We start from the raw sequence: 18,610 nt of genomic DNA on the forward strand, positions 1-18,610 counted from the left end.
CAGTCGTGGGCGGTGCGTGAACGCTGGGGGGCGGCTTGTGGGGGGATCCTGCACCGGGCTTCACCTGGAATGTGGGGTGGCCCGCGATCAGTGCCCACCAATCGTCGGGCCGTCCTCTCTGAAGGAGGACCTCCTTCCTTCCGCGGCCCCGCAAGATCCATCCCCCATCTTCTTGCGGGGCGGACTTAGAGAGGACGGCAATCCGCGCATGCGCGGATGACGCCCGTTATGCGGCGCCGGCCGCGTCATCTATGCGGCGCCGCTTTTACGCGGGCGACAAGGCCTGGCGCGTGTAGATGACACGGCCCCGATACTGGCCCATTGTCAGGGCCTGAATCGGTCGGAACCGGGGCCGTTGCGCGCCGTCGTGAACCTCGACGGCGTTCTCGACGGCGCGGCCACTTCGGCGTGGGAGTGGAGAATCCCGCCCAGAGTATTCTCAGGGGGCTTGACAGGGTAAATGCTGAGATTTTGTTTCCCCTTGTGAGAGACTCTAGGACCAGAGGGCATAGTCTCAGAGTAAGGGGTTGCCCATTTAAGACAGAGATGAGGAGGGATTTCTTCTCTCAGTGGGTAGTGAATCTGTGGAATTCTTTACTGCAGAGGGTTGTAGAAGCTGGATTGTGAAGTATGTTCAAGGCTGAGATAGACATATTTGTAATCAGTAAGAGATCGAGGGTTATGGGGAGAAGGTAGGAAAGTCGAGTTAAGGATTATCATTTCCGATCAGTCATGATCTCACTGAATGGCAGAGCAGACTCATTGGGCGGAATGGCCTACATCTGCTTCTACATCTTATGATCTAACAAGGTGGTTCATGAACAGGATGCATTGTCTGGAAGTGTGGTGGAGGCAGGTTCAATAAAGACAGTCACGAGGGCATTGGATGATTGCTTGAATAGAAACAACATGTATGGGTTCCGGGAAAAGGCAGGGGAACGGCAAAAAGTCACGATGCTCTTTTGGAGAGATTCTGCAGACACGATACACTAAATGGCCTCCTTCAGTGCCGTAACAATTCCGTGATTAACTGCAACGGCAAAGCCTACCACTTTCCTGATAGTGCGAATGCAAACAAAATGTGAACGAGTTATAAGCCCTCCAAACTACCTGAAACTTGTCGGGGGGGGGGAGGAGATGGGTTGGTAATAAAGATGTAACTGCATGGGGTAAACTAGAATATCTAGAAATGCATTGGTTAAAGGCTTGGGGGCGGTGTGGTATAAGGGACGAGCACATACAGGGTTAACATGGAACTGATTATAGTACTGCCCACAGTGTGATGTAAAAGAGCACATGACCCGCATATAGGGATCAGTCTAATGTTGGACAGAGCACTGTGTACAAGCAAGCATGGAGACAGTCCCTAGCTTGAAACCTTTACTGTATAAATGTACTTGGTTCTTATGGTTAGTAAGCACAAGTTACATAAGACCACAAAGACTCCATGAAGACCTACTGAATGGACCCAATACCCGACAACAGATTAATCTGATCAGGTACACTAAAGTTTAACAAGAGTAGGCAAAAAACTCTAATCTGATAAACAATGAGCAATGAAGTAAGTCAGGAAAATTACTATCCAAAACCTATGACGAAGAGGGAAACTGTTCACTGAGAACCATACAAAAAAACAAGAGCATGTCAAAAAGAATAAAAATGGCAAAGGAGGAACCAAAAACTATCATGTCAGATGGTAAGCACAACAGCAAGATGCTCTTTTAATCAGGAGAACTGATCATGTGTCAGAAGGTACCCTAAAGCTGATCGGACCACACTTGGTATACTGAGTTCAGTTCTTGCACCAAATCACATGGTAAACATTGAAGTTCGAAATGTGGTGTTGAGTAGACCATTAAAAGATTGAGTCAAGAGAAAACATTGGAAAAGTTAGGTCTCTTTTACTCTAAAACGAGGTGACTGAGAAGTAACCTGAGAGAGGTTCATGAGATATTAACAACATAGTTAAAATAAATCCAGAAATAGCTCAGGTTTTTTTAGATATGAGAACAAGAATAGTTCAACCATGAGAGAGATGCACGCTAGAATTCCTTTACGCCAAAGAATTATCAACACTTGGATTTATCTTTTGGAAAGGTTAGCAGAAGAAAACGTTAGATTTTGTAACAATAGGTTGGATGACAAGAAGAAGAAGAATGCAAGATTTTGTTTCTTGATGGATAAGCAAAGATGTACCAAATGCCTTTGGTCTTCTGATCGCACTATTCTGTAATTCATTCCCAAACACTGTGTGTAAATTAAGAAGAGACAAACAAAAACATTGCACTCATGTTGTATCTTTCATGACCTCCCAAGCAAAGCTAGGTACTTTTGAAATGTTGACACTACAGACATGTCTGGAAATGCAACAGTCAATTTGCACATGCAAACCCACAAACAGCAACAAAATATATCAGCAATCTGTTTCAGTGATGCTGGCTGAAGAATAATTGTAGACCAGCAGACTAGGAGAACTCCCCTAGACTTTTTCAAATAGGATGTTAATAGATATTCAACATCCGAAAGATGAGACCTCCGATAATGCAACACCCCATCAGTACGGAAGGTCCAACTTAGATTTTGTGCTGATGTCTCTGGGAGAGCAGGTCTCTGGGTTTTGAACCCATGATCTTCCAATTTAGGGGCGAGCATGGTACCAATGAGCCACGGCCAGCACAACTACTTTGATTTCAAGATATAAATCCATGACTCTTAAAATAAACAATTTGGTGACAAATATAAGTCAAATCAGTTCATCTGAACCCAGAAATTTAAAATACAATAGGCACATTCAGACAAACTATGTTCCAAATGACTTGGGGGCCTTGGAAAATGAAGCAAAAGAGAGATTAGAATGACTTGAGATACAAGATTCGAAATTCTGAAGAAATTGATATTTGCATTAAAATGTCGGATAGCATGGTAAAAAAACAAAGAAATGCATATATATATATACTGCAAGCATAAATATAAAAATAAATATAAAATTATCAATCAAGAGTAAAGAATTGGATTATTTTCCCAGCCTCTGGACATCAGAACCAGATTCCCATAAATGTCGTGCATCAATTTACTTCTTCAACATAAATGCAGCGGCACATGATTAAAATAGGATTGTACATTTAAATAAAGGCAGAGATGAACATGGTGATTAAATAGGTTACAACACTACAACAAACAGAATTCAAAACATATACATATTTATAAATGTGGCATTGTATTATCCAGCCTTAATATCAACTATTGTTAGTACAGAATACTCATTTCTGATCCTCCTTTTTGTAATTCATAAAAAATCAAAATCAAACCAAAACAAAATACATAGCCAATCTTTTCTATCAGTTGTATGCTGCAGTACCATCCACAAATTAGCTTCCATGCTATGGGTTTTGGTCTATTTTATTTCATCTTTACATCAAAAAGATATAATTTATAACAAAAAAAATTAATTCCCTTGGAATGCAGAGATAAATGGAAGTGAGAGTGCCTAGTACATAAGAAAAGTAAGGCTGCCCCTCTGGGAAATTGTCTACTTTCAGAGTGCTAGGTATTCAAAGCTTGTTCAAAAGTGTTCATTTAGAATACAGATATCAAAAGATGATGCAAATATTCAGGAGATAATCATAAAACTTACCAGATGTTCTAATCCTACTTTGATGTTCCCAGAATCCCTGTAAAATAAATTTTAAAAGTCCTAAATAACAGTTGTTCAGTTCCATACACTGCCCAGCCCAATATCCAAGATTCAAAGTGTTCAAGTTCAAAATATAGTATTGTGCCATCTACAAAATAAAAATGATCGCAATAGCAAATTATGACATTGTCATTGTTCAAGAAAGAGACCAATTTGTGTTGAGTTTTAGAATTGTAGATGAAGTACAAAACTGTTCTGGCGAAAGGTCGTGAACCTGAAATGTTAACCGTTTCTACAAAGGTATTCCTGACCAGCATTTTCTATTTTCATTACAGATTGTAGGTTCTGTGGATGGTGCCACAGTGGTTTGCTCTGCTGCCTCACAACACCAGGGACATGGGTTCAATTCTGGACATGGTGATTGTGTGGAGTTTTTCACGTTTTCCCAGTGTCTGCATAGGTTTCCAACGGGTGCTTCTGTTTCCTCCTACAGTCCAAAGATGAGCAGGTTATGTGGATTGGCCAGGCTAAATTGTCCCTTTGTGTCCAAACATGTGCAGGTTAGGTGGGGTTACAGAGATAGGACAGGGGAGTGGGCCTAGTTATGGTGCGGAGTGGGTCTAGTTATGGTGCTCTTTCAGAGGGTCAGTGCTGACCTGATGGGCCAAATGGCCTCTGATTTTATGATATGTTTCTCCCGCAAAGTGTAACCCATTTAGGATTTGAAAGCAAGCATCCAACAATTGTAGCGGCCTACCATCTAATAATTTTGGAAATGAAATATTCCAATGGTTATTCAAACATATATATATATACACATGATAATTCCTGTACCGGCTGAGTTTATTCATGAAGGCCCACATTCTCAACCATGCCCCTTGCCTGAGGTGTGATGATCTTCCTGCTAAATCACCACCAGTCAGCTCCCCCCCCCCCCCCCCCCCCCCCCCCCCTCAAAGGGGAAAGCAGCGTCTGGTCATCTGGGACTATGGCGACTTTACTTTAACACTATTTAATATTCTCCCTCCCTTTCTGAGTTCAATACCCCAATAAGATCACAAAGGTCTAATTGAACATTTTTATTTTTCATAAGGGTTCAACAATCAATTCTTATCTGACAGCAGTTCCCAATCAACCCGAGGTCCACAGGAACAATCTTCAACAAAATGTACTTCACCAGAATCTCCTCAGATCTACTCATTATGGTCTTGATGGTGTGATTCCACCAGTATTATCTTTATTTAAACCTACAGTAATAATCCTGTGCACTGTATGGCCAAGTCTGATTGGTTAATTACTTAAGTAACAGAAATAGCGGCAGCATTTGAATTTGCCTATCGCCAGCTCCTCGGTTCAGTTTTCACTTTCTTCAGCAGGCCTGCACTGCACTGCACCACTGGGCATTGTGACATCAGATGACTCTGTCTTTATCTGGTTTTAACCGGTTTCGGTTTCCTTAAAAACTTGCATTTTCAGTTCCCCGTTCAGTTAGGCTCAGACTCAAAAATACAAACTTTGAAACCAATGTCAATGCATCCAACAAGTCATTTGCTGATACATGGTCCAGCTGGTCCAGCATATCAGTTTCCATCACAACATTTAATGAGCTTTCTGATGATTTGCCGAACTTTGCAAAACAGCATGATACAAAAACGCCTTTGAGGTGATAAAACTCCAAAATAGGTTTATTAAACAGCAACAGATAAACAGTCGAGGACAGCAGAAAAGATTGAATTCAACTATTTAACAAATATGTTCCTGCATTTATTATGGTTATAACTGAACCAGTAGTAGATGTATCACTATATTTTTAATTGAGATTTTGAATTACTTCCCGAACAGTGCACTCCATACTTCTCTTGGATGGTCTCAGACGAACTGGTGAATTGAGCCCTCTCAGATGGATCCTGCTACACTTCCAATTTTGATCTTGTACAAACAAAACCAACATGTTACAACAATGTCAGCTGAGATTCACTGACTTTCACCTCTGCTTCAGAAGGTTGTGGGCACAGGTTCCACTTCAGGACTGGTCCATAAAAAACAAAGGCTGACTGACACGCCAATGCAGTACTGAAGGAGGTGCCGTCTTTTGGTTGATAATAAAACTGAGGAGCCTTCTTTCATCTCAGGTACACATGGCACTATTTCAAAGAAGAACAGGGAAGTTGTCTCCCGTGCCCGAGCCAATATTTATTCTTCAATCTGCATCACAAAGACAGATTATCTGATCACTGGCATATTGCTGTTTGCTGTGCACAATTTCGCTGCTACATTTCCTACGTCAGAACAATGATTATATTTCCAAAATACCAATGGCTGTAAGGTGCTTAGGGATTCCTGTGGTCATGAAAGGCATCTTATGAATGCAGGTCATTCTTTAACAGTGCTCGTAATATTATGAGATTGAGCCAAACCGAAACCAACACGACCGAAAATTCAATACGAGTTCATGATTTCAAAAGGGCTGTATTCATAAATATGGCAGAGGACTTGAGTCAGGTCAATTGGACAACCATCTAAGATGACGGCATGACCAGCACAGATTCAACACCAAACTCCTTTAAAAGTGAAAGAAGAAAGGAAGCCACCTGTGTCCCTGAAGTCAAAAGAAAAACACATGTTAAAACAAAGCCAAGATGGCTGTATTGGTCATGTCACAGAGGCAAATAGTTTTCAGAAGAGCAGGAATCAATAATTGAGCTCCACTTGAAATAAAAAGCTGCCATTACAACAGCCAAAGGAAAATTAAGTACCTACATTATAAACAATATTTTTCATTAGTCAAGAGGACCATTAAAAATTGCATCCGGCTAGTGAAGGTGAATTCCTGGCACATGGCAGAAGTTTAAATGGCAACTTTGCATCAGTCTTCATTTTATTAGACACTAAATCAAAATAAAATGCAGTGTGCAATTCATTCTCAAGCTGCATTCTCAAGATGGATATGGACAAAGTATTGGATAGAATAAGGAATCTCAAAAACGATAGGGTTGTTGGTCCTGAAAGTATTCACACAAGAGTGCACAAATGAAGCTCTGCCTACCTGAGCCCCTTACTACTACATTTAACAGCTTACTAAAATCACTCCCATGGACCAGAGAGAAGCCATGTTGTATGTGATGACAATATTTAAAATTCAACAAGTCAGGACAGAGATATTCCAGGTTCAGATCACAGGCATATTAGCTCAATTCTATGTGGCCCAAGACCAAGTTATTTAGAACGCAGCATTCTGGGAAATAAATAGCAATTCCTTGGCATACCAATTATTTGGATTTGAATTTGAGGAAGTTACTTGGTTGGAAGATGCAGGTAGTCCAACGAACATCGTCTGGCTGAATTTTCCACAAGCTTTTGACAAGGTTCTACATCATGGTCTGCTACGAGACTAGTTACCATGCACCTGGATCAGTGTTTTAACTATTACTGTTCACAATATTTACTCGTGATCTGAATGAAGGCAATAGGCATCAATCTGCAAGTTTTGGATAATGCAAAGATTTGTGCAAGTGTTAGGATCTCAGAGAAAAATCAGCTACAAAAGATCACGATGAGGCGGAGAATGGGCAAATGTCTGGGAAGTTCATTTTGCGTTCTGCGAAATTTAGAAATAGAATAATCAATGCATTTTACTTGCTAGTTCATTGCCTGATAATTCTCAAATGCGGTTAGCTGCTTGCCCTGCTTGATGATATCACTGTTGCTGGAAGCTTGGGGACCCCATTGACTCAAAAGGAATGCCTGAATAGGAGAAATCCAGGTCAGGGAGATCGCTAGATATTTGTAGAGTTTTCTTCTTGGTCACCAGTGAGCAGTCGCTTCGCTGACCACAAAGTCTGTGCCACTGTTTTCAAAATTAGCATCAAAATGGCTCCAAAGTAAAGAAAGAAACAAAACCTCCATTGAAACAGCACCTTTCACGGCCCCCTATCTCCAAGTCCTTCACAACCAGTGAATTATTTCTAACGTAATCATTGATGTAATGGAGTAGCCACCCCCTTACCCCAAACACCCCCCCCCCCCTTTCAATCGTCCTGGCACTCCCTCCTCCCAATCTATGCCTCTAGGGCCCCTATGGTCACCTCGGGACAGAGGGGCAGCTGGATTGAGCTCTGGAAGCCCCTGCATGATCTGGCTCTGCAGGCCCAGGCGGATCCCCAATGTCTGGACCATGGTGCCGATTCCCTCAGCGATACCCGTTTATGAGTGGGCCATGCTCTGCAGTGCCTTACCAATGTCCACCTGCATCTGCGAAATGGTCCTCAGCAAGCAGGACATGCTCTGGAGCACCCCAGCAAGGTCCACCTGAGGCTGGGACATGCCCCCAACGACTGGGTCATACTCTGCAGAACCTCAGTAATGCCTACCTAAGTCTGGGACATGCTCCACAGCGCCATCAAAATGATCCACCTGTGTCAAAGACACGTTCCCCCAAGCGACTGGGACATGCTGTTGAGGTGCTCAGCCATGGCCGTCACTCACTCAGCTATGCCTTGGACACCACCACTCATGGTGCTGACGTCATGTTCCAGGCTTTCCACTGCAGTCGCCACCCTTGCAGTGTTGGCCTCGGTGCCACTTATTGCCAGCGTAATCTCCTGCGCCAGTATCCTTTGTGAATCCTCCAATCAGCAATGAATCCAATGGAGTGTTGATGACATCTCCCTCTGATAGGCTACACCCTATCGACTGCATCAGTTCTGCGATCGGCTGGTCCAGAGGCTCAGCATCTGATTGGGACTCAGCTAGGTCATTGGATCCAGCTGACCTCAGACTGTTGCCTCCCTTGAATGTTCCTGCCTCCACCTAATGTGCATCTGCAACTGTGTGGTGCTCACCAGATTGTGCCACACAAAACTGTCCACTGCTTTCGCCCTCCGAGGTGTGTGTCGCTGCTCTTGTGGAGGGTGAGGATGACAGCCAGGATGCGATTATGGTGGCATCCTTGAAACTCTCCTCCGGGGTGTTCACTTGGACAGTGGAGGAGGCACCCCAGATGGTCTGGCCCCCAACGGATGGAGATCCTGGGGGAGAAAGGACACGTGGTCAATGGGAGGGAAAGATCACCATGCTGGAATGAACAACTCATATCTGACAGATCATCAGGGTGGGGGCCGTTGGATATTCACCTCTGCAGAAAAGGCCAATCCCGACATTGGTGACCGTTCTGGCTTTGGCTACCCCCCATGACCTCCAGAGCCCGTAGGGGGTGAGGACCCTGAGGTTCGGCACCCTACCACCTTTCCCGTCTGTTGTGGGCAACGTCTCCTGCAAGGACAGAGGGGGCATTGTGAGTCGCACGCTCCATGCAACGTGGGGGAGGGGCAGGAGTACAGGTGGGTGAACCAATGCTGGACATGGGTGGGGTGTGCTGGCGGGTGCAAGGGTGTGCTGGGGCACGTAACGGTCTTGTGCATGAGGGTGGGGTGCAGTGCCAGGTCCAGGGTCATGGTGTAGCAGGTGAGACCGCTGTCGGGGGGGGGGGGCGAAGTCAACTCACTGGTGCGGGCCGGTGGAAGTCATTGAGATTCTTGCGGCACTGGGTGGTGGCCCCTTTGGTGTCAGGAGCTGAGGGCTGCTCCTGACACCAATCCAGACAGTGATCCCGGGCCGGGATTGAAACTGGGTCCTCAGTGCCATTGGCAGCAGTGCTAACCACTGCACCACCATGCCGCCCTAGGTTAGGTGAATTGGCCATGATCAATGCGGAGTGTTACGGGGAAAGGGCGGCGGAGTGGACCTAGGTTGAGTGCTCTTTCGGATGGTTGGTGCAGACTCGATGGGCCAAATGGCTTCCTTCTGCACTGTATGAATTCTATGAATCAATGTGCTTTAGAATGGGGCATTGGAACATTAGAAATAGGAGCAGGAATAGACCATTTGTCCCCCTTGAGCCTGCTCTGCCGTTCAATAAGATCACGGTGGTGGCCTTAACACCACTTTCCTGCCTGTACCTTTGGCTCCCTTACCAATCAAAAATCTATCTCACTCAGCCTTGACTATATTCAATAACTAAGTCTCCACGGATTGCTAAAGCAGAGGATTCCAAATGCTAATGACCCTCAGAGAAGAAATTCCACCTCCAACTGAAAAAAAGAGACCCCTCATTGAGAAACTGTGTCCTCTTATTCTAGATTCCTCTGCGAGGGGAAACGTCTTCTCAGCGTCTATCGTCAAGCTCCCTCAGACACTGATATGTTTCAGGATCACTTCAATTGAGTATAGAAAACAGCTAATCTGTTAAATGTTGATTCTGCTATGTGTACATCTGAAAATATACCATATATAAAAAACCCAATTAAAAAAATGGGTTTAAAAAATCTTTTAAAAAAATGTTGACATTCTGCAATTATCTAGTCAAAACAGGAACATCTCCGATAAATTCCTTCTGAATGCTAAGTTACTCAACTTTGCCTTCAAGACTTCCATGCAATTCTTACATCTGAAATGTAGTGTTCTGCTCTCTGATTTGTCTCAAGTCCTAATAGATTAATTTCACTATTTCACACCTTATCTTGATATTTCTAATATTTTCCTCACTCAATTTAATTTATATTTATTCTTCCATTGCTCCACCCACAAAAAATATTGGCAGCTGACTCCTACAATCACAATTCATAATAATAATAATAATAATAATAATAATAATAATAATAATAATCACTTATTGTCACAAGTAGGCTTCAATCAAGTTACTGTGAAAAATCCCCAGTCGCCACATTCCGGCGCCTGTTCAGGGATGCCGGTACAGGAATTGAACCCGCGCTGCTGGCCTTGTTCTGCATTACAAGCCAGCTGTTTAGCTCACTGTGCTAAACCAGCCCCTATCAGAAGTTAAATCTACATTCATTCAATCATCTCAGTCTGAGGATATCACTGCAGGAGTTCCTCAGGTCAATGTCCTTGGCCCACCAATCTTCAGCTGCATCACCAATTTCCTTCCCTCCATCTTACGGTCAGAAGTGGGGATGTTCTTTTATGATTGCGCAATGTTTAGCACCATTCGTGACTCCTCAGATACTGAAACAGTCCTTGCATATATCCAGCAAGACCTGGACAACATTTAGGCTTGGGTTGATCAGTGACAAGTAACATTTGTGCCACACAACTGCCAGGCAATGACCATCTTCAACAAGAGAATCCAACAATCTCCTCTTGACATTCAATGGCATTACCATCACAGAGACCCCCACTTTAAACATCATGGAGGTTACCATTAACTAAAGGCTGAACTGGACTAACCTTATAAATACTGTGGCTGCAAGAGCAGGTCTGAGGCTGGGAATTCTCAGAATCACAGAATCAGAAGAGGCCCTTCGGCCCATCGAGTCTGCACCGACACGTGAAAGACATCTGACCTGCCTACCTAATCCCATTTGCCAGCACTTGGCCCATAGCTTTGAATGTTATGGCGGGCCAAGTATTCATCAGGTACTTTGCAAAAGGATGTAAGGCATCCACCTCTACTGCTCTCTCAGGCAGTGCAGTCCAGACCATCCATTCCATTCCATCACCGCCTTCTGGGTAAAAAGGATTTTCCTCAAACCCCCCTAAACTTCCTGCCCCTTACCTTGAACTTGTGTGCCCTCAAAACTGACCCTTCAACTAAGGGGAACAGCTGTTCCCTTTCCACCCTGTCCATGCCCCTCATAATCTTGTACACCTCGATCAGATCATCACTCAGTCGTCTCTGCTCCAGCAAAAACAACACAAGCCTATCCAACCTCTCTTCATAACTTAAATGTCCCATCCCAGGCAACATCCTGGTGAATTGCCTCTGCACCCCCTCCAGTGCAATCACAGCCTTCCTATCATACGGTGACTGGAATTGCACACAGTACTCCAGCTGTGGCCTCACCAAAGTTCTATGCAACTCCAACCTGACCTCCCTGCTTTTGTAATCTATGCCACGATTGATAAAGGCAAGTGTCCCATAGTTCTGCATGGAGCAACTCACCTGCCGACTCCCCACTGCCTGTCTACAATCTACAAGGCACAAGTCAGAAGTGTGATAGAATACTCTCCATTTGCCCAGATGAGCACAGCTCCAACAACACTCAAGAAGCTCGATACCATCGGGGACAAAGCAGCCTGGTTAATTGGCACCACTTCGACCAACAGTGGTACAGTGTGTACCATCTACAAGTTGCACTGCAGCAATTCACCAAGGCTCCTTTGGCAGCACCTTTCAAACCTGTTACCCCTACCACTTAGAAGAACATGGGCAGCAGATGTATTGGAACACCACATCCTTAAAATACCCTCCAAGCCACACACAATACTGACTTGGAACTAGATCACCGTTCCTTCACTGTCATTACGTCAAAATCTTGGAACTCCCTCTTTAACAGCACTATGGGTGTAACTACACTACATGAACTGCAGCAGTTCAACAAGACAATTTATTACTACCTTCTCTGGGGTGATTAGGGATGGACAATAAAAATGCTGGCCTAGCCAGCGATGCCCACATCCTGTGAAAGAATAAATAACTGTCTGTCGGCTGCTACCTATGTGTCATGGCACAGTGGTACAACATTATCTTTATGTTATGTAGGTTGTAGCCATCTGGGATGGCCACTTACAACCAGGAACAGAGAAAGTTGTAAAGCCTAGCGGGTAAAATTGACAAAGCAAGATTCAGGCAGGCTCAGAGCCTGAAATGTATATTTGCAAGCAAGGAGTCCAGACAGTATCGAAATCTCGACCAATTAGCATTTTGATGGGCCGATTATCATTTGATGGCCCATCTTCACCAAGACAAAGGACTGGTACTCGAGCGACCGGTACAGTCCCAGACATTTCGGCTCCACTCCGCTTGGAACACGACCAACCATCCAGACCCCCGCCCATTTATTGGTTAGGAATCGAACAGAGTGATCAGGGATCACCCAATTAATGGGGTCCAAACTGAAGAACCGCCCGAAAGAGCGCGAAAACCCCCAAGTCTCAGAAGAGAGTCCGCCATATGTTCGTCCTCTTTTGGTCCTGGCGCCCCGGCAACGACCATCTCCAATCGCAGCACCACCAGAAGCAAGTCCAAGTTCAACACTCACTACCAGACGGATGAGCCCAGCTGAGCAGCAGTTAATTCTCCAGACTCGATAGATCCAGAATCGGACAGCGGCCACTGTTCCTCTGACCTAAGCCGGGTGCCTGAAGTTAAGTACAGGTTGTCTTAGTCGATAGGTGTAGTTAACTAGTACTGTTTATGTTGCATGACTAATTGTGTGTAAATAAAGTACCCTTGAACTAACTAACTGGTGTTTGGCTCTTTGATCGATAGCCGGTTGAACCTTGGGGTGGTATCATTTGATACCTGGCGACTCTGAGCATTAGAATATAGATACCAAAAGAAAGGAGGGTAAACCCACTGATTGCCGTAATTAGAGCAGAGCCACAAAGGAAAAGAAAGGCAACAAGGTTCAAGTCACACTCCAAATACTCAAGTCCATAATTGGAACCATATTTCAGATTCATAGAATTTACAGTGCAGAAGGAGGCCATTCGGCCCATCGAGTCTGCACCGGCTCTTGGAAAGAGCACCCTACCCAAGGACAACGCCTCCACCCTATCCCCATAACCCAGTAACCCCACCCAACACTATGGGCAATTTGGGACACTAAGGGCAATTTATCGTGGCCAATCCACCTAACCTGCACATCTTTGGATTGTGGGAGGAAACCGGAGCACCCGGAGGAAACCCACGCACACACGGGGAGGATGTGCAGACTCAGCACAGACAGTGACCCAAGCCGGAATCGAACCTGGGACCCTGGAGCTGTGAAGCAATTGTGCTAACCACAATGCTACCGTGCTGCCCCATCTGCTTGTGTGAGACATTAAACCAAAACCTGATTGCCATTTCAGGTGAAGAAAAGACTTGCACTTACATAACACCTTTTATGATCTCAGGGCATCCAAAAGAGCTTAACAGCCAGTCAGGTTTTTTTTTTAAGTGCAACTGCTGTAATACAGAATATATGGTAGCCAATTTGCGCAAGCAGATTTCCAAATCAGCTGCATGATAATCACCTGAAAATCTGTTTTGGGGATTTTTGAGGAATAAATATTGGCCAGGCTCACATGGTTAACTTCTCTGCTCTTGTATGAAACAGTACTATAGGCAGGCAAGACCCCAGTTTTACATCTCATCCAGGAGACAATACTTCCAACAGTGCAGCAATTCCTCAGTACTGCACTGGGGCGCCAATTTGTATTTACATGTTCTATTCCTGGAGTGGGACTTAAACCCACAATCTTCTAACTCTGAGGAAAGAGGATTAACACCTGAGCTATAGCTGATACATAAAAGTTACCATGCTACTATTTGAAGAAAAGCAGGGGAATTTTCTCTGTGGCCTGGTTAACACCTAAAGCAGATGACTTGGTCATTACATAGAAACTTAGAAAATAGGAGGACGTCATTTAGCCCTACGAGCCTGCTCCGCCATTCATTATCATGGTTGATCGTCCGACTTAACAGCCTGTTCCTGACTTCCCGCCATATTCTTTGATCCCTTTCACTCCAAGAGCTCTGTGTAACTCCTTGAAAACATTTCCAGTTTGAGATATGCTTTAGTTCATCCTTTTCTATTATTTTTTATTTTTCAATTTCTTTCTTTGTGGCCTTCATTAAATTAGGCTTCAGATATTTATTTCCATAGCATCTGCTTTTATACACGCTTACTTTTGGCTTATTTTCCAAATCATTTTCCCAACTCCCACAGTGCCTTCCTTTCAATCTTTTCTTCTACATTTCATTACTTCTAATATTAGCAGTATGAAATTGATTTGATTAGCAGAAGTTTCCTTTGATCCTGGCACTAATCACACAGATTTTGTTCTTGCAGCATGTCCACTGCAACCAAAATCTCAAAGGTCTCATTTCAGATGTGCAAAGAAAGGTAAAAGGAATGCAAAAGTATTCAGCAAGAAAAATATAAACAGCTGACTGAGTGAATCGTAAAACATATTCCAAAAAAGTATATAATGATGGAAAACTACATTGCAATTTTAATCTTCCTGAGGAGCACCAAATAAAACAGCAGCACAGCATATCAAAATGCTTCCACATAAAATGTGCACATGGTGTACAGCTTTCAGTCAATTCAGACAAGCTGAAATTGACTGAACCAGTAAAATGTTCTAGTCAGTAATGACATGAAATATTTATTCTAAACCAAACTTCAAAAGGCTTCATAAACATCTGAAAGGCTTGCCTCCCCAAAAAAACACCATTCTTAAGTTTTTTTTAATGTCACAACTTTTTAATTTACTTTGTGAACTTAGTTGAATGCTGGAATAAAGGCATTCTTTGATGTAAGATCCTGTGCTCATGTTCGTGGGCATGAACATTTTCCAGATGCTTTTCATAAACCTACAAACAGTTGCTCTTCTGCAGGATTCACATGTTGAAACAAATTTATTGCCCTGACATGAGAAAATAATCTATTTTCAATCAACCTTGAAAAGGGAAAACATTCTAGATGCAATAGGATGGAAATAGTAATTTAACAGCCTGTTTTTTTTTTTTAAAAAGGTTACACTCTTAAGCAGGAATTGATAGGAATTGTTGTAATGCTGCAGCAACAAAAAATTCGGACACTGTAAGCCCGCCTGTCCTGTGCAACTCCTCCAACCACCAACATTTCCCAACCTCAGAGCATCCTTCAAGCTGATTCCCATTTGAGTGCCTCAATTAGAAACTCAGTTTAGATTAACCACACCCACCTCCAGAGGCCTTGCAGTGTGCAGTGAAAGGAACCTTTCATCCTATCAGGAAAGAACAGACAGGCAGCAGCTCTTTTGAAAATAGAGAGGTATTTAAAACTATGCAAGGTTTTGCTTGTGTGGATACAAAGAGAATGTTTCCTCTTGCAGGGAATAGCATAAGTACAGGTCATCAGTATACGATAGTTGCCAAGAAAACCAACAAAGAATTCAGAAGAAACTTCTTTATCCAAAGAGTGTTGAGAATGTGAAACCCCCTACCACAAGGTGTGATTGAAGCAAACAGCAGAGATGCATTTAAGAGGAAGCTCGGCAAGCGTGTGAGGGAGACAGGAATCAAGATTTAGATGGGAAGATGCCGGAATTGAGCATTAACACCAACATGGTTGGGCCAAAGGGTCTGGTTCTGTGCCGTATAGCCGATGTAATCCTATGTAAACAATTCTGCACTAGATTCAAATAGAGATCACGGAAGTGACAGGGTAGTGCACTAGTCCAAAGTCTTTTTGAGATATTATTCGAGTTTCTTTTTTTAAAAATGCAGTTTGACAACTTACTATTTCTCATCGGATCAAAGGGGAAAAACAGATTTTTGCTCATATTTTGTAAATAGTGCATCATGGTGAACAAATTACAATTCTATTTGGACACCGTGATAGTTGCACAGTTTCAGGCTAGTATGTAAATTCACTCAAATAGATTCCTGCAAATTAAGCGCATCATTTTCACTATAGTTTTATGCATGAAAACACAAACTGCAATAAAAAAGCATTCAAGCCATAGAAATTATGAATGGTTTAAAATGTACAAATGGTAGTTTTAATGCCTGATCCAATAGTGTATTGCATCGTGGAGTAGTTGGGCAGTAACTCCTAGCTGTGATTCTTCTACGCTGAGCCCTCCATCCCTTGACGTGCTGAGAGAAGGAGCACAGCGTACACACTTAGTGCTTCTCCATATGGAGGAGAGAAACTACATTTATAATGTTGACCAGGTAGCTAGCCTCAAAGTGAGAAACTCAGATTTATAAATGGGATTGGGAACGTTGATTTAATATAAAAATGAAGAAAGGGTGTGCACCAAAGTTGCTCAGAATTCAGACCTCTGGTGGCTAAAGGTCATTTTTTAAGATGCTAAAATAAAGGAAATGGTCCAACACCTCAAGTTTATGTATTTCTGCTCAGCATTTCATGGGATGTAATATTTTCTGTACATTGCAACCCACAAGTTCGCTTCCAGTTTTGTATATTCCTATATTTAAATGCTATCCTACAACATACATAAGTTAAATAGAAATTTCACTTAAAAATAAATCCAGTTACCAATTTCATGCATACGCAAATTCAATCATTTCTACTTTTAAAATGGCACACCAGCTATCATAAATGCATTACTAACTTGTAAAATGCTTCTTACATAACACTCCTAAAAACAAAAACATCATTTTTTAAAAATCCAATCTGCCACAATTGCCAAAAATATTAAAATACAATCAATCTTAAATTTGCCATTATACATTTTTGCACTGCAACTTGAAGATGACTGCCTTCTTTTCAAATTGCAATAAACAAGAAACAATTTAACAATATGTGGCTCCAAAGAAATTAGTGCAGTTTAGTTCAGATTTATTACTGCAGAAGCAATACAGCGTAATCAGCCTAATGAACGGCAATTAACAGGAAACCGTTAACATCACATTTGAAGACAGTTCACAAGAAGCCTCCAGTTAATGGCATATGAAGACTGCCCTATCAGTGGTCTGTCTCCAATACTGTCCTTGTCACAATTCCATCAATATTTGTACAACTTCTTCTCCTGCGCTGAAAGCAGACCTAATTCAATTATGGGTCTCAAAACTGATAAAATGGTCCTAAAGTGGAAAATGGGAAGAGATTATTGGCAAATGAATAAAGATTTGTATCGAACAAGCACACAGGAGTACAACAGTCCTTTTTTTTATCATCTTCTGCCTTCAGTCTGCTGGGAACCTTGAGTTTCCCTTGCTCTCATGCAGCACATCGATTTCTGAATTAGACTGCAATATTAAATAATTAATATACTTGCCATGATTGATGTTTTGCATTAGTTGAATATTAGGTTATCAATCAAAATCCACTTGGTTTAATGTAATAATATTGAAAAAGTGTCAGGGGCTGTTCATCCAATTTGTAGTTGAAGCAGCCCAGATAGTCATATTGGTGTAACTCGAAGCTCTGAAGCAGGAAATGTTCTGGTTTAACATTCATAAGTCAGAGATTATGAAACTTGTGGAGACACGGCTCAGGCTGCCCTAAATAAACCTCACGGCACCTGCCAATTTCAATCACAGCAAGGTCCACACAGAAATAAACCATCATCTACAACTGCCTTTCATCAGGTCCACAAGAAACCAGGTCTTCGAAAAACATGAATACAGATTTTATTTAACATTAAATCAGGATCCTAACGAGACAGCGCTCCATAAGCTTATCTGCATCAGATAACATGCTTTTGTTGCAGAAGAGTACAAGACTTTTATTTGCCCACAGAAGACAAATTTTCACTTTTTAATTAATGTGACTGCCATAGGACGTCTAAACTGATGGTGAGTAAAGCCATCTGCTTCCTGAGTTTTATTTTACAGTCTGGAAAGATGAAAGAGAATTAGCCTGGTCAGCCTCTCAACAATAAACAATAAAATAAGAATCAAAAAGGAGTACTGCTTATACAAGAGGAAAACCACTATTCTCTTACCAAGCGAGAAGTCTTATTTATACCACACTTAATTAAGCAAAAGAGGAAGAACAAGTCAAAGTGTTAAAAAGGGCTAAATTTAATGCATTGCTTTTGCTGCAGTCAATATTGGCAAATTGGAAATGTCTAGCATATCATTCATGTCAAGGGAACTGTGTGGCTCCAACCCAACTCTCTTAGTCCCAGGTCGACATCATTATCGACTAATTCTGAAGGCTACTGTTATGTTCGTAGTTACTAAATTTCTCTGCAACAGCTTCCTTTAATCTGTAGCTTGAATTCCAGGTTGCACACAATTAATTAAAGCCAGAACACCAGTTGAATTGTCATTCATGGTCAAATTTCAAATAATTACATTATTTTTTTTTGCTTTTCTTTCCCTTCCTGCTACAGCTGAGGCAAACGCCTATCGTCAGTCAAGCTAAGAACCACAAATTTAAAATGCAAAGCCAGTCATTTGATTTTCACCTAACAGGGTGGCCCATTAGCACACTGCTCATCAGTGAT

General features: G+C 42.6%; 1 protein-coding gene across 1 annotated transcript in view; it reads right to left on the reverse strand.

Annotated features, from left to right (window-relative positions):
• The window catches only part of rsrc1 (arginine/serine-rich coiled-coil 1), a 662,008-nt gene that overhangs the window by 367,540 nt on the left and 275,858 nt on the right, over nucleotides 1–18,610 (reverse strand). Inside the window, exon 6 of the mRNA XM_072474499.1 lies at nucleotides 3,635–3,671. Within this exon, the coding sequence (XP_072330600.1) occupies nucleotides 3,635–3,671 (37 nt within the window). The remainder of the gene's footprint in view (nucleotides 1–3,634; nucleotides 3,672–18,610) is intronic.

This window comes from Scyliorhinus torazame, chromosome 14 (assembly GCF_047496885.1).
Source record: "Scyliorhinus torazame isolate Kashiwa2021f chromosome 14, sScyTor2.1, whole genome shotgun sequence".
NCBI classification, from domain to species: Eukaryota; Metazoa; Chordata; class Chondrichthyes; order Carcharhiniformes; family Scyliorhinidae; genus Scyliorhinus; species Scyliorhinus torazame.